At 46.4% G+C, this 21,775-nt stretch overlaps 1 protein-coding gene across 1 annotated transcript in view; it reads right to left on the reverse strand.

The window, feature by feature from the left end:
- The window catches only part of CACNA2D4 (calcium voltage-gated channel auxiliary subunit alpha2delta 4), a 122,145-nt gene that overhangs the window by 51,885 nt on the left and 48,485 nt on the right, over window positions 1-21,775 (reverse strand). The window contains exons 24-27 of the mRNA XM_050970051.1: window positions 19,984-20,077; window positions 18,957-19,052; window positions 16,778-16,905; window positions 12,797-12,877 (exon numbers count right to left, since the gene is read on the reverse strand). Coding sequence (XP_050826008.1) covers window positions 12,797-12,877; window positions 16,778-16,905; window positions 18,957-19,052; window positions 19,984-20,077 — 399 coding nt within the window. The remainder of the gene's footprint in view (window positions 1-12,796; window positions 12,878-16,777; window positions 16,906-18,956; window positions 19,053-19,983; window positions 20,078-21,775) is intronic.

The following is a 21,775-nucleotide window of genomic DNA, read 5'->3' on the forward strand; positions in this document are numbered from 1 at the left end:
TTGAAGAGGGTTTGCTAGCACTGACTGGAGGGTCAGCTTCTATCCTCCAACCAGATAAATGCAAGTCCTAGCACAGGATTTCTGAGGGCCAAAAAGACTTCCCTCCAAGAATAATGGGCAATACAACAAGCATTCACCAATGAACACAGTTAAAGAGTGAAATGTGAGTAAATAAACATTTCCTGCATCATTCTGAGGCGCTCTCTACATTTGTTGCAGCCCTGGAAATCTGGGGATAAGGCAGCATCCTCACAGCTCTTCTCCCCTTAGAGAATGGGGAAAAAGCAGCCAACAAGGGCCAGATCTGTCTTTCCCACAGTTCTGCTCTGCTGCAGCCAGGCAGAGGCCATGTGCAGGGCACCTGGAGACAAAGAGAAAGCAAGGCATGATGCTAATAATATCTCTGCCTCGCATGGAGCTTCTGGGCCAGGACAACAACATGCTGCTCTTTGCTTGGAGCTCCAGGCAGAGATTTGCCCCTTCACATTTGCTTTTTCTGAATCCTAACTTGGGAATAAACTTGTTTGTTAGCACAGCTGCAGAAAATCAACTTGGAAAGGGCACTGCAGGAGTGAGAAATGCAGGTGTTTCATTTGAGGGAATACACACAGACCATACCCTGCGATATTCAACCAGCTCCACGTAAAGCTCAAGGGAAATATGCACAGTAACAACAATGCTTTGCATTTCTATAGTGCTTGCCTTTGGCAGCTCTCTGGGAGCTTGCAAACATTAATGAATTCACAGAGGCAGAGATTCAGAGAATATAAAGGCCAGAAGGGACTTTAGATCATCCAGTCTGACCTTCTGTGTATCGCATGCTACTTGGAAATTGTGTGGAAAAGAACGACAAGCATTATTTGGGGGTGGCAGAAAATGCCTTTCTGTGAAAGGCTGAAAGAGCTCAATCTGTTTAGCTTATGAAACAGAAGTTAGAGAAACTATCCTGTAGAAAGACCAACAGTGAGTGCTTGCATGCAGCTAAGTTGAATCTTCCAGAAAGGCATCTACCTTTGATTTGAAAAACACTCAAGAAAGGGAAAAAAATATTGTTTCCCTTGGTATCTTCTGACAATACCTATTTGTGCTCATTGTTACCATTCATGTTTACTGACTAATTTTAATCTGTTTGGTTTTTCTGTCACAGTTTTTTGTTATTCTCTCCCCTAGATTAAAAAAAAAAAATACCTTCAGTAACCAGCAGCTCTCTGTGGAGGCACTTTAAATCAAATAATCTCTCAGTCTTCTTTTAGGTACAATAGGCAGATTGAGTTCATTAAGTCTTTCACTGAAAGAATTTTCTCACCTCTGGAACAACACTGGAGCCTATTGTCACATTGCTTCCAGCTTTTCCTCCTCCCTTTAGAAATATTCTCTTCATCCACCAGAATCTGTGCTCTATATTGAAGACACTACATGACTTTTGCCACTTTCCTCTACTCCTTCCCACCAAAGAATGTCTCACCAGGCTGTGTGAACACTGTTCCTGCTTTAAAGATGGAGGCAAATGTAAATGCTAGGACAAAACCCTAACAAGTAATTTTGAGGGAAGAAGATTATGGGTAAGTGGTTCTGATCCTACCTTTATATTAGTATAAATTCAGTGCATTTTAAACATGAGCCTCCAGATTTATACAATTTTTGGCAAGAGAAAATCTAGCCAGTTATTTAAAAGGATTATCCCCTTCCAGCATTTTCCACTTTTTCATCCACTCACAGTCTCATATGGTTGTTTTTCTCATATCTCTCATTGGACATAAATGTCTTGGATTCCCCAGTTATTTTTTTCTCTCTCCCCCTTATTTTTGTCTTCTTGTGACTGATCATTCCCTTTTCAATGAGTGCCTCTGACCAGCTGCTTCTCAGATTCTCCCTGCTCTGGTCTACTCAAATGTCACAAAACACACCAGCCCCCACATCCCCATCTGCTTTTTAAGGGTTTGTTATCATAAGCAGAGGTTTTTCTACTCACTGTTCTTTACTTTGCAAAACCCAAAGCAATCAAGAGGAATCACCACAATGTCAAAGGCTGAGAGAGGGGTTTAGGTCAGCCCTAGCTTCTGGCCTCCTCGGTGCTGTGCTGGGGCTTTCAGCTGCATTAACAAGCTTATTTTTATTCAGTCATGACTAAAATCATGGAGTGTGGGAACTGCAGGGTAGGAATGCCCTGCCTTGTGCCCAAGGAGAATGCTGCAGTGAATGGGAAGTTCCCTGAATGTTTGTTTACCTTGCTTGTTGCTGGCTTTTGTTCTGTGACATGGTGAGATCAGGGACTTCAGCTGTTCCCTGTTCAAGGGATTACAGGCTAACAGAGTCTCAGCTCTTTCTGTTCAAGGCACCATCACTTTCTTACACACTTTTCAAGCTCCAGCTTAAATCCATTGTCTTTATACCTCAGATTCTCAGTAAAGCTGCATTACCCTAACAGACAGAAACCCACTTTCTAGTTTTGCACTCTAAGTATTTTGCTAGCCTGTCTGTACTAGACCATCTCCATACAACCACGTGCTTTAGTTTAAATGTGCTCTCCAAGGTGCATTCATTACAGCAATCCTGTCTTCTTTGTCCTTGGTTGCATGTGGCTAAACAAGCTGGGTGCTCCAGGTTTCAGTGCCAGACTTCCCTTTCCTCTCATCATCTGCCCATCCTGTCTGCTCCTGTCTCAGCCTGTATTCCTTTGACCAAAACTGTAACACAGACTAGAGGGGAGGTCTCACAGGGCTGTGTTTTCCCACTGGGAACCCCTCCCTAAGCATGAGAACAGCATTTGCTTTGTCCCCAGCTGCACTGCACTGTGATTCACCATCATGCCACCATCACCTAATACAGAAGATCCAGCACTTTTTTCCTGAGCTTTCTCAGGATATGTTTACCACTAAGTCTATCCAGCTGCCTTTCAACAAGGACGGGTCTTGGCAGATAACAATGGTTCCCTGAATTTAACGTGGGCATCAGGGAGCTTATATTGATGATCCACACTGAGGATCCTCACTGAGATTTGGCAAAACTGGCTCAACAGTTCCCAGAAGACAAGGACTGCCTCCAGTCCTGCTTGCTGTGCTCTCTGCCAGATCTCTCAGAGTTCCCAGCTTACAGAAGATTTCTATTATTAGCTGTCAAGCATATGACCTTGTCTGTCCTACTACTGAAATTCATTCTTTTTCTGGTACTCCTGCCAAGGTCAAATAAGGCTTCCTCAACAATATCCTGGTCCTTCCATGTACTAGCAATGCCTTCTAGTGTTGATTCACCAGGATACCCCTTCCCTCTCCCCTATCTGAGTCAGGGTCTCAGGATAATATCAGTAAAGGCCAATCCCATGGGTGACCATGGGGACTGTAACAAGGAACATTTTGCTAGACTTTGATTGGTGATCTTGCAGCTGCTGTCTTCTCAGATTGACCTCTCCCTCCCTGCCACTTACAACTCCTCTGCCTCACTTGATCTTCTCCAGTCTAATTGTTCCTTATGTGGCACATAGCAAAGCTTTACTGGAATACAAGCTTTGAAATTTCTTTTGCCTTCCAGAAAAACAATAATCTGAAAGAAGGATGTTGCTTGACTCCCTTTCCCCCTAACTTCTTGGTAATAATTATACTTTCCTTGAAGATCTCCTCCAAAATGCTACACACATTGCAGAGGTCACACTTGAAAGGCTGAGCCCGACAAACTTATTTCTTGTCCTTCTTTAATCCTAACTGCTGAATTTTCATTTTTGCAGATTGCATGGAGTCACCACTGGGTGCAGAGCTGAAAAAAGCCCTTTGCTGTAAGTGTGTTTCCACATGCCAGCTCTCCCAGGGCCAGAAAGCACCCAGGCCCAGCACTGTGAGTGCACTAATCAGCTTGAGCTGCTTATTCACAGCACTCAGCTTGTTTCTTTCCTCAAGGGTGATATTTCTGTCCTTATCAATAACTTGGGCACTGAGTCTTTAGTTTTTGCTCAGACTATAGAGTCCTTGATCCCAACTTAATTCTTATTGATCAGAAGTAGCCCTACTTATTTTTTTTATTCCCCAAATATCTGAAGAATATTAAGCCATTTGTTTTAACCTCCTTTGCAAGGTCTAGCTCAGTTTGATGTGTAAGCAATCCTCACTTTATCCCTACAATTCCGACCTCTAAGGGAGGGCAGGGCAGGGCAGGGATAGGCAAGGCAGCCTTCTTTGCTGTCTGCCTTTTTTCCATTCCACAGTCTCTCTGAAGAGCCAGCTTAAGCAGCTGCTTGTTGTCAGAGAGATGGAGGGCAAGAGAATCAGGATCCTCACAGAACTGGGGGCTTCACACTGTCCCCAAAAGCTCAACGGCTCCCTCCCCACACTCCAGACTTTGCACTGCTGCCTGTGAAAGCAGTGCCATGAGTCAACAGCAGAACACCCTCCACACATCAGGCAGCAGAGTGTAGAGGTGCCATCTAACCAGAATTATCTGTGATCCTGTGAGTGGGGTTTCTATGTCCCAGTGAGAGAAGGGAAGAAAAAGTCTTTTGAAGGGAAAGGGATGGCAGTCAGAGTCCCATTACAAAGCCTTATGATAGGCAGTTCTGTGCCTTAGGTGATAGGTAGGGCAGGAGAAAAAGAATTCAGGATGAGTTTGGTGGCTAAAAGAATGTATCTTAGGAGGAGGCTGGAGCTGTACTCAGATCTGCTAAGTTTCTGTGGTTCTTACCCTGCAAAACTTGTCTGCTTCTGCCTCGGCTGAATTTAAGCTAAACCATCATACAAGACATTTCCTACAACCTCCTCTGCTGTGACATTTACCATCTTCATCCTCATATCTACAGACTGCTCCTTTTTGGCATCTTCTCACATGGCTTTGCTCCTCTGCCGAACTGTAGGTGCTGACAGAGCTCAGGACATCAGTTATCCCTGGGCTAAGGCTACAGACAACAGCTTTTTACCCTGTGCACTTTGCATAAAAGACATGGGGCACCAGGAGGATAGCTGTGAGTGGGATAATGAACTGGCCTTGCCTTCACACAGATTTGGGTGGTGTGAGGGATGCCAGTGCCAATGCTTGGCAGCCCGTGGATTTCACACAGCTTCAAATGAAGGTCCTGCACCATTCATTACCCTCACTTTGTCAGTCCCCCCAAATACCCAGTGCTTACTGACAGCCCCTGCACACTGGGTAGAACTCCATGGCCACAGAGATCAATCCTGCACCTACCTGGAAAACACCACAGACAGGAGGAAGTGCAAATTGCTCTGTGGTTCTGAATGTCTGTGCACGTCCCCAGTGAGATGTGCACACAGGGAGCCCAGGGATCTCCCCACATACTGCATAGCAGCTCTTTATGTACGCAGATACACACATGCATGCACCAATCACCTCACACATCGTTTATCTACACATCCAATGCACTCCCACGAGCACCCTGGGTGGGGATACAGGGCCCTGCTGATGCTGGGTAGGCAGGAGTTAATGGAAGAGAGGCTGGGAAGGAAATTAAAAGCAAAAAAAGTTGAAAGCCCAGCACATGATTCTTCTCCTATCACATCTGTGAATCCTGGAGCGCAAGAGTAATTGTCTGCAATGAGTCAGACCAAAAGGCACAAGGTAATGGTTGCTATGGCAACCTGTGCACTGTTCTAATTCGGCTTGGAATTAAAATGATATCAAATAATTTGCAAGCAAAGGCAACATGGCAAAGGAGCTGGGTGCCAATCTAAAAAATCCAGCTATATGCAAGTCTCTCCTGAGTCAGTGTCAAGGGCTCTTTTCACTTCAAGAGTGACAGTCATGGCAATCAGTGGAGCTGTAGAGGCAGCAGTGATGGATAACCTTAGGCAAGAAGATTTCTGCTACACACAGGCAAGAACGTGGTCCTGGGCTGGAGCTCCAGCCTGGAACAGGCTCCAGGGCTGAGGATATCCTGGGACAGATGTCTTACCAGACCCTAAATGGGAAAACTCATTGCTCACAATTTTTTATTGGGGCTCCACAGAGAAAATTCCCTGAAAGGACTGGTGATGGCAGGCCCTGGGCACAGGAACCTACCCACAGGTGTGTGCTGGGTGAAGCACTGCCTGAATGGGCTGAGAAAGGTAGGGCTCACTCTCTTAGAGCTTTTTCCCTAGTAAGTGGTGCAGTGCAAAAAATCAGGCATTCAGCAGAGACTACAAAGAAATATTTACTCTACAGAATTGGCTATTGTCTCCCGTTTTTTCCCAGACAAGGACTCCTCCCAAGGCAATAGACAATGTCTGCACACACAGGGGAGAGGCATGGTCCCTGTGCTGAAGATCTTATAGCCTATGCAGACAGCACAAACACCATGGAAGAAAAAGAAATTGCTAAGGTCTAGTCAGGGTAGAATGCTATGAAAGATACCTCACATTACTATTTTTAGCATTCTTTTGAGGTCAAAATAGACTTATTTGTCCCTCTTGTCCCCAGTTACTGTCTTTGCATGGAGACATCTAGCTGAAGTTCTGTAGGCAGATGTTGCTCTCTCTCCTGTTCACTGAGCTGGCTGAAGGATAATCAGCTCTGAAAAGCCATGTGGCCACAGCACTGATGCCAAACCTTGACGAAAGGCAAAGTTTGTAAGTCCAGAGCCAGTGGAAAATAACCCAACCATGTCACTTTTGTCTGGTTCATGGAACAGCTTGTGTGTGCCCTGGAAACACCCCAAAAAGCAGCCTGGGTGCTCACAGGTGTCCCCCAAGGCTCAGTGTGTAAGGAGAATGCAATGGGTGGCAGGCAGGCAGATGGGGGGATGAAGAGTGCAAGAGATGCTGGTTTTGGCACATTAACATGTCATGGGGACACTGACATCTCAACCCTTAGGCCAGCCAAGTGTGTACCCACTGATAACAGCTCCAGACAGATGTCCTGAGAGGCGGAGAAGGCACAGCTGTGGTAGCATTAAAATCAGCAGTTTTTCTGCCATAGGAGTGTCCCTAACGCTTTCCATGACTCATTTCCAGGGCATGGCCTGTTCAGATAGCTCTGATTTTGTCGGATCAAATGGATGCGTGAGAAACTGCTCAGCCTTTGGGGATTGCCAGAAGGGGCTGGCGTCAGGCAGAGACCAGACACAGCAGGTGATGGGCTAAAAATGAGTTGTCTTCCTTCTTTTTATCCATCATACCACTGCATGCCAGGGGGACCATGATTTCCATAAAGGCACCTGGTGATTCCCCAGGGACTCAGAGAGGTCTCTGCACTGAGATAACTTTGGCACAACCTTTGGCATGAAAAGAGGGACAGCATTCCTTCTGAATACTGCAGTACACCTTCAAGAGATCAGCTACCCTCATATTTTATATGGGTATCTTAATGCTGCTTTCTGAACCAGCCTATTGAAATAATTTTAATTCTCCAGTTTATATGCAGCTATTTCCATGGAAAAGGTGCTTATGCTATTAGAGCTTATTTCCGTGCATTTTAACAGCTTCTACTGATGCTACTGCCACTTTCCAGAGAGAAGGTTGAAATGTTTTATCCATCCAAGCAACAAAACTGTGGGAATATTGAATTGTGTGCAGATTAGCTTGAAAAGATGCCACACCAACAGTCCTGCTGAAAAAGCCACCTGCACCTCCTGTTCCTGCTTGCTGGTAGCCGACAGCAGGTAGCCAAAATTGGAGACCAAGGAAGAGATGGAGAGACATCAAGCTGGCCAGGAACTGCTTTTCAAATTAAGAGCTTCCATCAGACTGACAGAGGCTGGATTTTAAGCAGAGGTAAAATGGTAAAATTACTCCCCATTACCTACTTTTCAGACTGATAGGTTTCAAATTCTTTTGGAAAAAAAAAATCAAAACATTTTTTTAAAATCTGCTCCTGCTGCAAGTACAGAGCTTTTCTGAAAATACTGGTCTTGATAACTCAGTATCCCAAAATTCTGTCTTTAAAACAGAGACAACTTTTCTCTTCTCTGCCCCTGGTTTGAGCTTACCTAGGGCTCTCCCCAAATTAATCTGCATGAATTGCTGGTGTCATGGGATAATGACTTCACTGTGGTCCAATAACTGCTGGTAAGAGCAGCTACTTCCAATCTCAACAGAGGAGAGAAGTGTTGTGTAAAATAAGCCTGCATCTCCCAAGTGCCCATTTGGATTATTTTTCTTGGGCACCATGTGCATGCCCCATTGTCTGTTTCCCATCCCTGCCACATGAAAGCAATGGACCTAACCCCACCTGTCCCTGCTGGGACTGGTAGCCAGCTGACAGCCCCAGAAGTTGAACAGCCAGAAGGTCAGGCAATGAAAGAGACGTCATCCACAGCCTGAAGTGACAGCTGAACTCCTGCACAGATTCCAGCAGTTTCACTCAGGCTTTAAATCACAAAAAGCTTCTGTCAGGAACTCCATGTGATTTCTGCCTTGCAGCCTGAGGATCAGAAAGCCCCAGGCTACTGACTCAGGGGAGGGAGCAGATGACAGTGCTATCTGGGGCAGGACATGGCTTGGGGAGAATGCCATCCCCCTTCCTTATTTCTCATTTCCAATGGAGTTAGTGTGCGTGAAAGGTACTGGACTGACATCCCAGGAGAATAGCTGCCTCCTAATTAATTATAATTAATCATCCAGGCATTACTTAATGTTTGCATAGTGCTTTGAAGTGCCAAAGCACAATATAGCAGGTAGATAATATTCATTCCAAGAAACAGGTATAGTTGCCTGTGTGGCTTCCCACCAAAGAGACCACACCAACTCAGCTCACACAGGTGTACCCTGCCCTAGCTCCACCATGTCCTCCAAGAAATCTGTGTGTACCCTGAATCCCTTGTGCACCCCTCCCAGGCCCATGGGGGAAGGAGAGGATGGATGAAAAGGGGTGAGGATAGGGCAGGGCAAAGGACACTTCCTTTCCATCCTCAATTTGGCAACCTCTTCACCTGGAGTGTGGAGTAGCATCTCTAATGGCTGCTCTCTAAGAGGAGCAGCTTGGACTCTCCCTCAAACCCATTTTGGGATTTCCCACTGAGCTAAGACAGACTGAAATGGGAGGAAGGAGCCCCTTGTGCTTCCCCCTCCATCCCTTCTCTCAGCCCTCCAGACTGCAACTCTCTAATTCCATCTGACTGCTCCCTTACTCCTTGACAGCAGCCAGGCTTGTGTCATCTTCCTGGACATTTGATTTTACCAGTTTGCCTTACTCTGCCCTGGCTATGGACTGCCATTCATCTGCCAGAAAAAAGGGGCCCAATGCTGCCTGTATCTGGCATTCTCCCCATGGGGGCACTGAGGGTGCCCCTTCCCCATGAGCACGGCTGTAAATCCTGGAGCTTAATTTTTCACTGCATGCATAGTGAACATTTCAAAGTGCTTAAAAAATCCCCTCAAGCACCACCAATCAAACAAGTGACAGTAATAATCAGTGGCAGAATGACAGGCCAGTTCATACCACTTGTTCTTTTATAGGGGCACTTAAAAAGTCTCTGTTGTTCCCCTTTTACACAACTGTGGCTGCATTTATTCAAAAACTACAAATCTACCCAGATATTTGGTTTTCTGGGAACCAGGGCTGGGTACCAAACTTCTGCTAGTATAACTAAATTACCATGGTATCAATCCCAGTAAGGGCTGATGCCATCAGAATAACAATAACAACAATCTGCATCCCATTCTGCTTTGATTGCCTCTTGTGTGCCTCCACACTCCCTCCCCTTCCTTCACCCATCTCCTGTACCCAGGATGGTGTTGCAGCTCTCTCTGTCCAGCATCATTTCTGCTGCAGCCCTTCACAGTCTCCTAGAACCAGAATCTAGCCATTCAGGATAATTGTATTACTGTGAGGGGAAAGGAAGTGAGATTACTTACTCTCTAAACTGACACCTTCAACAAAAAATAATATTTCAATTGGTAGTGTGACCACTAGCTATTGCCCTTTTTTAAAAATGATTATTAGTATGAAAAATTCAGAAGATGAACCTTAGTCACTTCTAGATATTTCAACTGGTAGTGTGACCACTAGTTATTGCCCTTTTTTTAAAATGATTATTAGTATGAAAGATTCAGATGATGAACCTTAGTCACTACTAGAAAGGCAAATGGTAATATAGCACTTTCTCCTCCCTGAACAACCCCCCAAACATTAACTGACACCCAAGCCAGCATATGGAACCTACCTCAGTAAACCCTTGCACTCCTGCTGAAGTCAATGGAGGCTACAGCTGGGGACATGAAGAACTTCAGACCCTTTGGGTGATAGTGTTTGCCCTGATGCTGTCATTTAGCCCACCCATACCCATGGATCAGAGATGGGCTGTTTTCATCAAAGCATAAGAAACCAGGAGTGAAGAACACCTACCATGTGTGAGTAGCAGAAGATGCTTTTGGTCAGGTCACCTAATGAACCTGCTAGGGACAGGGACTGTGGTACCTTTAAGGAACAAAAGCAATTGAAAATTCATTTCTCTGTCTCAGTTTCTGTGGCTGCCAGCAAGAAAACTGGTTCTGCATAATTTCCAAAAATGACAGATTTTTCCACCTTATTGTTATTGTTTTAAAATATGGTTTTGTTTCCCTGTCCTTTGCTGTTTCCTCCACCCTCTGCAAAGGATCCTGCCCTTTCACAGCATGTCCACACAGACACTATTCAGCATAACTGAGTGGGTGGAAATCTCCACAGGGGTTGTGGAAAGTGCTGCTGACAGAAGAGAAATGGCTCTGTCAGGGCCAGATCCTTGTGCCACTTGTTCTTGCCCCAGTGCTTCCACTGAGAAGTTTTCTTCCTTGAATTTATGATGAGAGACAGACTGTCCTGGTTTCAGCTAGGGTAGAGTTAATTTCTTCTCAGTGGCTGTTAGAGTGCTGTGTTTTGAATTCATAACGAGAATGTTTTGGTTTTTTGCTAAGTGTTTATCCTAAGTCAAGAGCGTTTTTCCTTGTCTCAAGCTCTGCCAGTGAGGAGCTGAACAAAGGAAAATGGAAGGGACCATAGCTTGGACAGGTGATCCGAACTGACCAAAGGGACATTCTACACCACAGAACATCATGTCCACTACAGAAATGGGAGGGAGTTACCCAGAAGAGGGACCAGTCTGGGTTTGGGAAGAGAGGTCTGGCATGGGTCAGTGGGTGGTGAGCAATTGTATCTTGCATTGCTTGTTTTTCCCTTTTTATTTTTATTTTTATCATCATCATCATTTACCATTACTATTGTATTTTACTTAATTTTCAATTATTAAACTGTTCTTATCTCAAACTGCAAGTTTTACTTTGATTCTCCTCCCCAGTCCACCAGGGTGGAGGGGTGAGAGGGAGGTTGGGTGAGTGGCTGTGTGGTGATTACTTTCCAGCTGGGCTTAAACCATAGCAAAGATGAACTGCTTGTGTGCCTCTGCTCTAACTCACAGGTCACAAAAGGGAAGGAAAAAGATAATGAAAAACAAGCTTCTTTTAAAAAAGAAAGTTATTTTTTCCTCTCAAAATAATGCCTAGAAAAATGTTTCACTGCTTTACAGAGGCCCTTGGTGCAGTTTCAATGCTCTTTCATTTTCTGCTGGGTACAACAATGTCAGCTGGTATCAGATTTGGGAGCAATTTCTATCATCCAAGCACCTATTAATGTGAACTTTGCTGAAACCATCTCTGTTCACAGGTGCCTCTGGGCAGACTTCATAATAATTTTCTGGCTTTGGGCATAAGAGTGAAATGTTCTATTTCATAACACTCCCTTCAGCTTATAAGTACTTTCTCAATGCCCAGGTGATAATTAAGGACTATCACTGTCAACTAGAACTTACTGAAATCCTGGAAACTAAGGAATGCTTCATCAGATGAAATTAATTTGCTACAGTTTTACTGACTAGAAGTATTGAAGGACATTCCCTGTCTCCTACCCAGCCTAGGCAAAAGCAATGGCAGACTGTGATCTGAAGGTATCTGCTCTAGGACATTCTCTCTACACAGTGCTCCTGTAACAAAGTTATTGTTTGGTGTCCATTCTGTCAGTCATTCCATTCCTTCCACCATGTAAAGCTCCATTAGCACTAACAATTCTTTCCCAAGCTTTGCATCACAGCATATAATAACTCCACTGCCTGTTCCATCAGCCCCTTCCTTTAGTCACTGTTTCCAGGTCTAAAACAATTTCCATGGAGCTACATCTTCTCTTACCCCAGTATTCCTATGCTGAGTGGCTAAACTGGATATGGTGCCAGGGTTACTGATAATGGTTTGTTTTGTTAAATGGCTGCTCTGTTTTGCTTCTAAGTTCAATGCACTTCCATAGAGGCTGAAGCAATTAGTATAGAAAATAGTAAATCTTCAAAAGCTTTGGGTTCTGTTGGAAATAATGTGCTACATGAATTTTCCAAAAGAAGGTGCAGTCTAGTGAAGGTCTGCAAAAAGGAGTTTAAAGCTCAGATATAGCAATAAGTTTGGAAATCCATAGGTGTGAATTGGAGTTCTAGCAACATGCCCATTACACCAGCAGAAGTTATTTTTCATTTGAGATAACAATGGGGACACACAAATATGAAGCTGTTCCAAAGCCAAAAGTGCTTCCTGCAATATTTTAAACCTGCACGGACTTCCCAACCTACTCCTGCTCCAGAGAAAGAGTCTCAATCCAGTTCACCACTGGAGTCTCAATCCACGAATTCACCAGCACTGGAGATGGGAAGCTTCCACTCAAGCAGCCCATTTCCCTTTCAGAAGCCTGTCAGCCATTCAGTACCTATTCCATTATTCTCTGTTGAGCCTAGTTCTCAATACCACAAGCTATTGTGGCTCCTGTCACTTCCCTTGAATGACAAGCTAACAGCTCTCAGCTCCCACACTCAATGCAAGATGCAGCCATTTCATTCAAGACAAAAAGAGAAACCAGAATGTCCTACCTGCAGCAATTCCCATCTTCCCATCCACAGACACAGACACAGCTGTGCTCACTGTCACCACTTTTGGCAGGCCACCCCCCTCTGTCAAGACACAAATACAGCAGGCTTGGTTAGCTTACCCCCAGAGAGGAATAAAATGCAGCAAAACCAGCTTGCCCCCACATTTTCCCATCCAGGACAGTGTGTACATACTCCTCAGCTCAAGCATTCCAGAATTTTGAGGGCTGCAACTTTCAAGACACAAAAGCAGACTAATGGGCTATGAGCAGATTTTATTTTTCTCTTCTTTATGGCTCATGATAAAAGTGGCATCCTCAACATAAAGGAAGTGGTGTCCAAGGCTGGATGTGGGGGTGGGGGGGGTGGTTTGAGCATCTGGTCTCATGGAAGACATCCCTGCCCATGGCAAGGGGTGTGGAACCAAGTGACCTTTAAGAACCCTTTCAGCCCAAAATGTTCCATGATTCTGTGATAAAATGTAGAGGATTGGCCACCTCAATTTTGGGCATGTAGAGCTTCTCTTAGCAAGAGAGCTGTTCTGCTCAATGTACCATCTAAACTCTGTAGACAGAGGAGAAGCAGGACAGATAATTCTGACAACACCTGCACACCAAAGGCCAGGCTTATGTCTAACTCATACCCAAGCCAGGCCGGCATTACAAACTGCAGACACAGCAGCTTCCAGAGCACACTCCATTTTAGAAACAAAGCCTTCTGGGACTTTGTTGCCTAAACTCTCTTATGCCCCAGGGTCTCCCAATTATCCTTGAGCTGCTGCTTTAAGCATCCTGTAGATCCTGTGACACATCTGCCAGCCCTGTGCAGAAGTCTGAGCTCCCATGGGGCATTTAAAATCACATGGCTGGCTAGGCTCAAGCAACTGAACTCCATCTCTCCTTGTCAGGGCAGTTGTTCCAGCCTGCAATTTTCCATGTGGCAGATTCCATTTCTATATATAATTTTTAAGTGATTAGATTAGCTTCAGCTGGGGCACCTCTCTGGGAACTGCCAAGGGACAGTTTGAAGGCCAGTCTGATCGATGTAGTCTGCACCTGGTTCCCTCCTTGCATGCTCTCTGGAAATCTCTTCCTTAGACAGATGGGTCAGGGATTCTTTCCTTCCCCACAACTCCATCAATTGTTACTGCTTTACATGTATGCCTTCATCATTATAGGTGTGTCCAGAGGACAATTCAGTGCCCACCACTTAGCACTGGAGGCTCTCACTATTTTGGTTTTATTTTTTGATCAAAGCCAGATTAACCTGCTCAAGTGTGTCAAAAGCAGTAAAACCTTTGTGAAATAAATACTCAGCTCACACGCCTTGAGCATGATCCTGCCTTTATGGTTGTTCTGGGTTGGCTAGATGATGCTTGTACCCCCAGTTGTCTGTTCTGTTTATGCTGGATAATGGTTTTGCACCTTTGAGACTGGTTTCAAGGGTGAATGGGGGAGAGAAGAAGCGTGGAGTTTGGGGGACTGCACTCGCTCCTCCACATTCCTGCTCCTGGGCTGTGCTGTCTGCAGCATGGACAGACAGCAGGACAGAGCTCTCCTTTGCTTTCAGTTAGTTTTTAGCTAGCTGAGGCACAGAAGTTCCCTGGACTGTGGTTTTTCTTTTTCTTGGACCTGTTTAACCCTGCTCTGGACAGAACCCCCAGCAGAGCACCGGCAGCTCCACCTGTGGGCACCGGGCCGGGGCTGGGCCGGGGCATTTCCAGCCCTGGAGGGACTGATCAGAGACTGGGTGAGCTGAGCTACAGCCCACCAAGGGACTTGCTGAGTTTGTCATCTCTTCATATTGCCAAGAGGTTTTATTGTTTAATATTGTCATTTTTTTTTTTGTGCTGGTGAATGCTTTGCTTGTTAAATAAACAGTTTTTTCCACTTTTCTCCAAGGCAATATTTTTTCTGGAACCAGTTGTGGGAGGGGCCACTTGAATTTTCTTTCTAGAGGAACCCCTTTAGAGGTCTTCTCCCAAATTTTCCCCAAATCAGGACAATGGTGAACCTCAAATGTCTTGTTCAAGGATGGGACAAAGAAGCAAAATATACTTAGGGTCTCTAGGAAAAAAAATCCCACCTGACACATGAAAAATCTGGGTTGCAAGAACAGTGCTACTTGACATGCAGAGGCTTCCCTGCTGTCCTTTTATTCCTGAGACTTCTGGACACTGGAAGGAGGTGCTGTTCATAAATGATTCTGATGACCTGCAGTCACTTCCTGCTGATTTGCTGCCCAACAGAGAGCTGTTGGGGGTTTTCCTTCTTAGGTGATTAGAAGCCCATCTGCCATGAAAACCTCCTGCCACAGCAGGGGACTTGTGGAAAACGTGAAAAGGGGACTTCAGCAGCTGACAGAATTTAATAAGAAACTGGGTGGCCTATTTTGGTTAAAATGTGGGGCAGCCCTGCTTCATCAGATGTCAAGGAAGGGCCTGGACTCAGCTTTATAGTAAACCACTGTCTCAGAAGCACTGGGTATTATTTCCTGGCCCTTCCCAGGCAGTCCCTCTTTGCCCAGCTGCTCATCCCTAAAGACTAATAATCTCCTTTATAATTTAGAGCACAAGGTCTTCAGGGCCAAGTGCTACTTCTTACAAGGTGCCTGCAGGCACCAGGTCTCCAGGTGAGTGGGGTTCTGGACTTGATTTAGGCTTCTGACCCATGGCCACGTAAAACAAAGACCAGTGCTAGCTCCTTGTCTTTGGTCTTTATCCAAAACTAGCTGTGACTTCTAAGAAAGCCACAGCAAGCCACAACCCCAGTGTTTAGCAAGCAGTGACTACTGTGGCCTGGGTAATGGCTGCCCTAGGAAGTTCCACTGGATGTCACTGCCTGGTTTTCCAGCCCACGCTCTATTCCAAAGAGCAGGTGCCATGGCTTGCAGGGGAGGGAAAGGTCCCTCCTGCCATCTCTCCCCCTCTCTCCACACTTGCTTTTTAAGTGAGATATAAAGGTGTTGGGGAAAGAGGCTTTTGTAGGTTTCAAGTATTTTCTCTTTCCATTCCTTTCCCTATACATCCTGGTTCATCTCTTGCCTCCCAGGCTGGTTTCTTCTCTTTGCTACTTGCTTTCCCACCCACCAGACTCCCACCACTGTGCCACAAAAAGCTTTAACAGCTACACTGCTGAGCTCTGTGACAGAGATGGAGAGCTGGGGGCCAAGGAGGAGCACAAAGGGGCTCTTTGCCTTGTGTGGAGGAGTCTCACATGAATATTTTGTTTTGCTTGTTTGTTTTTAGCCTCTTTTGCTCTCTTCCAGCCTTTGAGAAGGTCCTGGCTGGTCCTGCATAATCACAGGAATATACAAGAACCAACACCTAAAGCACGAGATATTGAAAAGCCACTCCTTGCCTTCCTCTAGCGTTTGAACTTTGCTGTGTGGGACACCAATGCTGTGGAAAAGCCTTCCTCTCCACCCTTTTTCATAACAAACCCACCCTTTCCTGTCATGGAAAGTGATGACGGAAAACGTGACACCGTCTGAACTTGGACTTCCTGACTGTTTGCTGGTCCCTCACCAGTGCCAGCTGTCACCCAGCAGGGCTGATGTTGTTCCCTCCCAAGCCTAGCCACATCTATGTGTCTCATTCCTTCTGCAATACCTCTCCTGTTCCCTTCTCAAGTTTCATGTGTATTCCAGCCCCATAAGTACCTTGTGTTCCCCCAGCTCCCGCCTCTCTACGCCTTTCCATCTACCCAAGCCCTGCATTCCCATTCTTCTCCTCCTCTGTAGCCTTGCATTGCTCCTCCCTGACTGCCTTCTCCACACCTTTCAGCTTCAGCTTCATCTTTCAGCATCTTAGCCATGAGCTCTGTGCCCCTCACTGGTGTGAAGGTAAGGTCAGGAGGGCAGGTCCCAGCACTTCCCACTAGGCGGGAGGCAGGGATAAAGGTATGGGGATGGGCGCCATGTGGGATGCGAGGTGTGAAAAGCTTTTTTCTCTTTCTCTCTGCTCTGTTTTTAGCCTGGGGTTACCTGAATCATCTTCTGAGACAATGCTGTAGATGAAGCTGCCGGGGGGATGCTCGGCCGCCCTGCGGTACCACAGAGGGAAGTGATCCATGGTGAAGATGCTTTCCTTGTCCTTCTGTGTCAGGAATTTCCTGCCGGGAGATAACACGTTGCTCACGGTGTGGAGGAGCCGCAGCAATCCTCGGGGCAACGCAGTGGGACACCTGCGGCTGGGCGCATCGCCCACACTCCACCACCAGGGGTTTTTCTACGGGCGAGGGCAGGCGGTGTCGCCGCTGTCCCCCGCTGTCCCCCCGGGGCAGGGCCGGGCCCTCCCTCGCTCCTGTGGGGCGGCCGCGCCCGCCGCGCCTCCCGCGACCGCCGCCAGGTGCCGCTGTTGGCCCGGGCCAGGCCCGCGGCGGCGGCCCCGGGCAGGGCGAGAGGGAAGCGGGCAGACGGAAGGTTACCGGGAACGACATCCCCGGAGCAGGGAGCAGGTGGGCGAGGGAAACACAGGTGCTTGTGGCCATTAGTTTCTGCAGGGAATGGGGAGCAGGTGAGGGAAGGGGATTAGGCAGTCTCCTACAAAAAAACCACCCACACCAAACATAAGGTTATGCAGCTGTGTGTAAATCCTCATCTCCTCAGGAGATGCTCAGAACAGAGACCTCACAGCAGCCTTCCAGTATCTGAAGGGGGCCTACTGGCAAGGTGGAGAGTGACTCTGTTAGGAACTGCAGTGATAGGGCAAGGAGAAATGTGTGCAGACTGAGAGGGGAAATTTAGGTAAAATACTGGGATGAAATCTTTTAAGGTGAGACTGGTGAGAAGCTGGAACAGGTTGTTGAAGGAAGTTGTGGATGCCCCAGCTCTGCCAGTGTTCAAGGCCAGGCTGGATAAGGCCTTAAGCAACTAGGTCTATGGGAGGTGTCCCTCCCCATGGCAGAGTGGGATGGGAACAGATCATTTAAAGGTCCATTCCAATCCCTTAACAAATTCTATGATTCTGTGATTCCTAGAGAGGCAGGAACTGAAGTGCTTGAGCAAAGATATGCTTCTGAAGGCAAGAGGCTGTGTCCTGGGAGCATCACAAGATAGGCAGTGGGTGCTCAGGCGAGACCTCATGAAAATCAAGTCATTTGTTTCCCTGGAGGTTCACACAGCTTGCCTGGCAAATCCCTTTGTTTTCAGACTCTTGTTTTGCTGTATATTTTGACATCATAATTCCTCATTTACGATTCCTTCCTTTCAGGGGATTCCAGAAGCTCCTCCTGTGAGATATGTGGGGGTCTGTCTCTGCAGTGTGGTGCCTGTGACTGTTTGAAGCACTGAACGCTGTTCCTGATGAGCACTGGGAATTATCACATTAAGCTCCTGCAGCACACTGCATTTCTCCCTTGTTGCCAGAGACTGACTACTCTGAAGTTCAGACTGCTTCAAACACATGAAGAGTGTCACCTTTCAGGCACAGGAGAGCTTGAGGGCAGGACTCATGTTTGGGAAACTTGGGGTCAGTGAAACAGCTGCTGAGAAGCTAATGACCACCACCCACATGGTCCCTTTCTGTTCCATCTGCTGCTGTGCCTCTGTGACCTGTCCTTTTCTACAGCAGCATGCATATCCAAAATGCAACAGAATGCAAACTATCCTTTCCATGTCAAAACCCTTCAGTGCACACATACTTCTGCCTTGAGGGAGAGAACAAGAGAGTGAATGGGATGTGACAGATGTCAGTCACATCACTTAACGCCTCACTGCAAGGCACTGGGATGCTGCTACCATGTGGGCAATGTGAGAGGCAGACCAGCATAAATCTGGGAGAGGAACTGAGACAGAAAGATCAAACACAGCCAAGCTGGAATGGTGCTGGGGCACTGGAGTGCAGAGCCTTTGCACTGCAAAATGCTCCTGGGGATATGGAGTAACTGTGGGCATTTTCTGTGTCAGCTGATTGAAGTCAGGGAATGGTTGAAGGGTTTCATTCAAATGAATGCACTTTGGAACAGTATTTTAAGAAAACCTCAAAAGGACCAGAAGTAGACAAAGGCCCCCTACTCTGATTCTGTGAATCAGCATTAATGCCATCAAGGTGTTGCTCCTTTCCATTCTGTCTCCCCAAAAGCATTTCTAAGGCTGGTGGTGATTTCATGCTGGCCCTTCAGAGACACTGACAGAAACCCTGTAATGCAGCTTAGGGACTTACTTGTTGGAAATCTTCTCAGAGCCCACATACAGGGCACTCCTCATGAGCCCAGCCCGAGTGCCCAGAAATGCCATCTCAATGCCTGCCTCAGTATCCCTGTGGAACAGAAATACACAAGCAGAAGCAAACAGCTCTCACAAGAACAGCCATGATCCAGGGTGAGGGCCTTTCAAACTTGAAGCCACATCTGGAGACCTGGTCCCAAGTTCATCTGCAATATAACCCTTTATACCAGGAGTGACAGTGGCTCCTCCCTGCTAATGGCAACTGGCTGACAACTGGCAGGTTTAAGACTTGTGCTCAGATTTAAACTTTTGAAGTCTGCTTATGACATTCTCTTTTAAGTAGGCCATAAGCTCCTCTGCCCCTGCTAGCTCTGCTCCAGGCTACTCTCTCAAGGCTGAAGTGCAGGAGAGGAACTGCAGAAGGAGAATGGCTGGATCAGGGATGCAGAGAATGGCCAGGGTAGCAGAATGTGACTAAAGAGGGTGTGTTGGTGTAGCTGTTTAAAGCTGTCCTGATGTGTCCTAGCAGAGTTGTCACTGGCTCAGCTTCTGTTTTGTGTAGGGATACAAGGAACTGAAACAAGAGTCCAGTAGCCATGTATATCAGTAAGTAGCACATTGTCTGCTGAAAGAAGATCTGTGTGACATGATACAAGACACCACAAGCAACAGGTGCCTCACTGGAAATAATAAAATACCAAGTTGTTTACTGAAACAAGCCTGTTCACTATCTTCCTGAGGCTCAATCTGGAGGTACCACCCATAGAGACAATACCAATCACCCTTTTCTCCACTAGAAGAACCCTTACCAAACTAAAGACCCTCCCAAGGAGGCCCAGCTTACTGGAGTTCACTCCTGAGAGACACTTTTCAAGCTATTTCTAAAGCTATTGAGCTATTTCTATCAGCTTTTTGAGCTATTTCTACAGTTTCTTGTATGCTGTGCAGAAGTTTGTGACTATTTCAGGCACTGCATAAATCCACAGCAGTGTTCTATCCATATTTATGTCTCCTACACTTACAAGGACATGTTGAGGGCCAGTGTTGTCCAGTAGGCCTCCATGGGGGCAGTGACCACTGCATCGAACAGCACTTCCTGGACCAACTCCTCATCGCCTAAGGAGAAAAAAGAACAACAAAAATCAGGAGAGAAAGACAGGTTTTTCTCTAGATGTTTTCGGGAGTCCCTTAGTAAGGAGCATCTGCCTGTCCAGGACAGTAGATCAATGTGACACAAAACAGAGGCCTTCCATTACAGGGCAGAGAAGAGGTCTAACACCCTGGGTGGTGGAAAACACAGGAGCAGATGTTACAGCCAAGATCACAGAATTACAGAACCAATGAGGTTGGAAAAGACCTCTGAGATCATCAAGTCCAACCTATGACCCAACACTACTGTGTCAACCAAACCATGGCACTGAGTGCCATATCTAGTCTTTCCTCAAACACCTCCAGGGATGGTGACTCCACGTGCTCCCTGGGCAGCTGTTGCAAAAACTAATCACCATTTCTGTGAAGAACTTCTTCCTAATGTCCATAATCATCAGACCAGTTCCCCTGGAAACTCTGTGGAAGCATGGTGCCCAACAAGTGTGGGCAAGTGAGACGCTTTCAAATGAAGTTATTCATTAGACCATCACTTGACTCCTTCACTGACCAGGCTGTCCACAGCCTTTGCCTCAAATCCCTGCCTTTGACCTTTCCTCTGGGCATCCTGTAGAGAGGATACCAGCCAACACCTTCCACTCATGTAGCTTCCTTCAAAACCACTAAAGACTTTTTTATGGTCTCTACTCTGTCCCTTTGCTCACTGGCTACTCTGTTCACCTTTCTTCCTTCCTGTGAGTGACAAAACATTTTCCTGTCCTGGTTTTCACCAGCTGCTCAAGCCAGTCCAGGATACCAGTCTAATCCACTTTGGACTGGAGCTAAGAAGTGATTAGGAAAGTTCAAGGTATTGTCACGTGCTAAATGACGTGCCCCAGAACCCCATTTATTTGACCTGCTTTGTTTCTGTATTGCCCTACTTGCACTAATTTGTAAGAACATGGTGACCATCATGTCCCAGAAATGCCCCTTTCAGTGCTGTTCTAGATGGAGCCACCCCACCATTTCAGTGTTCCTGGCACTGAAACTTTCTGGGTTGATGTTCCAGGTGTCCCTTGGTGTTTTAGCTCAAGTTCTCCCAAGTTTCTTTGCCACAGATTTCAGGATCCTTCTCTCCATAGTTGTTGTTATTCAAGCTTCAAAATCAGACCCCACCATGAGATCTTCCTGTCTTGAGGCCCCCCATGTCTAGGATTCATGTGTTCAAATCATATTTGTTTTTCCTCCACAGCACTTCCAAGCCTGCATATTTCTCCAAGTCAGCTCTCCTGAAACTTTCCTCCTCCCTGGCCTCTTCAAAGCATACATCTCCTCTTTCCAGCCCACTCCAAGGACAGCCATGAGGGCTCTGCTCACATTGTGCAAGAGAGGAAGGATTACTGGATTACAGTTGATTTTGCTTTTAAGAGATTCCCATCCTTGTGCCAAAGGTTTGTGCCTGTGAGGTGCAGCCTTACATACAAAAGCTTGTGCTTGGCACAACCAAGGGAGGTGAAGGACATCCTAAAACCAAACTGCTGTAAGGAGTTCCCATGCACAGCTGTCCATCTCTGCCCCCATAGAGATTCCACTCTTCAGTGGTGCTGTATCAGCTGCAGGAGAATGGGACCTGGTGCAAGGGATGAGCAGCAGGGGGAGCAGGAAAGATAATAATCCTGTAACCATTTTTTTTCTCTTGGATCAGTTAGCTGTTGTGCTTGGAAAACA

This window comes from Serinus canaria, chromosome 1A, assembly GCF_022539315.1.
Source record: "Serinus canaria isolate serCan28SL12 chromosome 1A, serCan2020, whole genome shotgun sequence".
In the NCBI taxonomy this organism is placed as follows: domain Eukaryota; kingdom Metazoa; phylum Chordata; class Aves; order Passeriformes; family Fringillidae; genus Serinus; species Serinus canaria.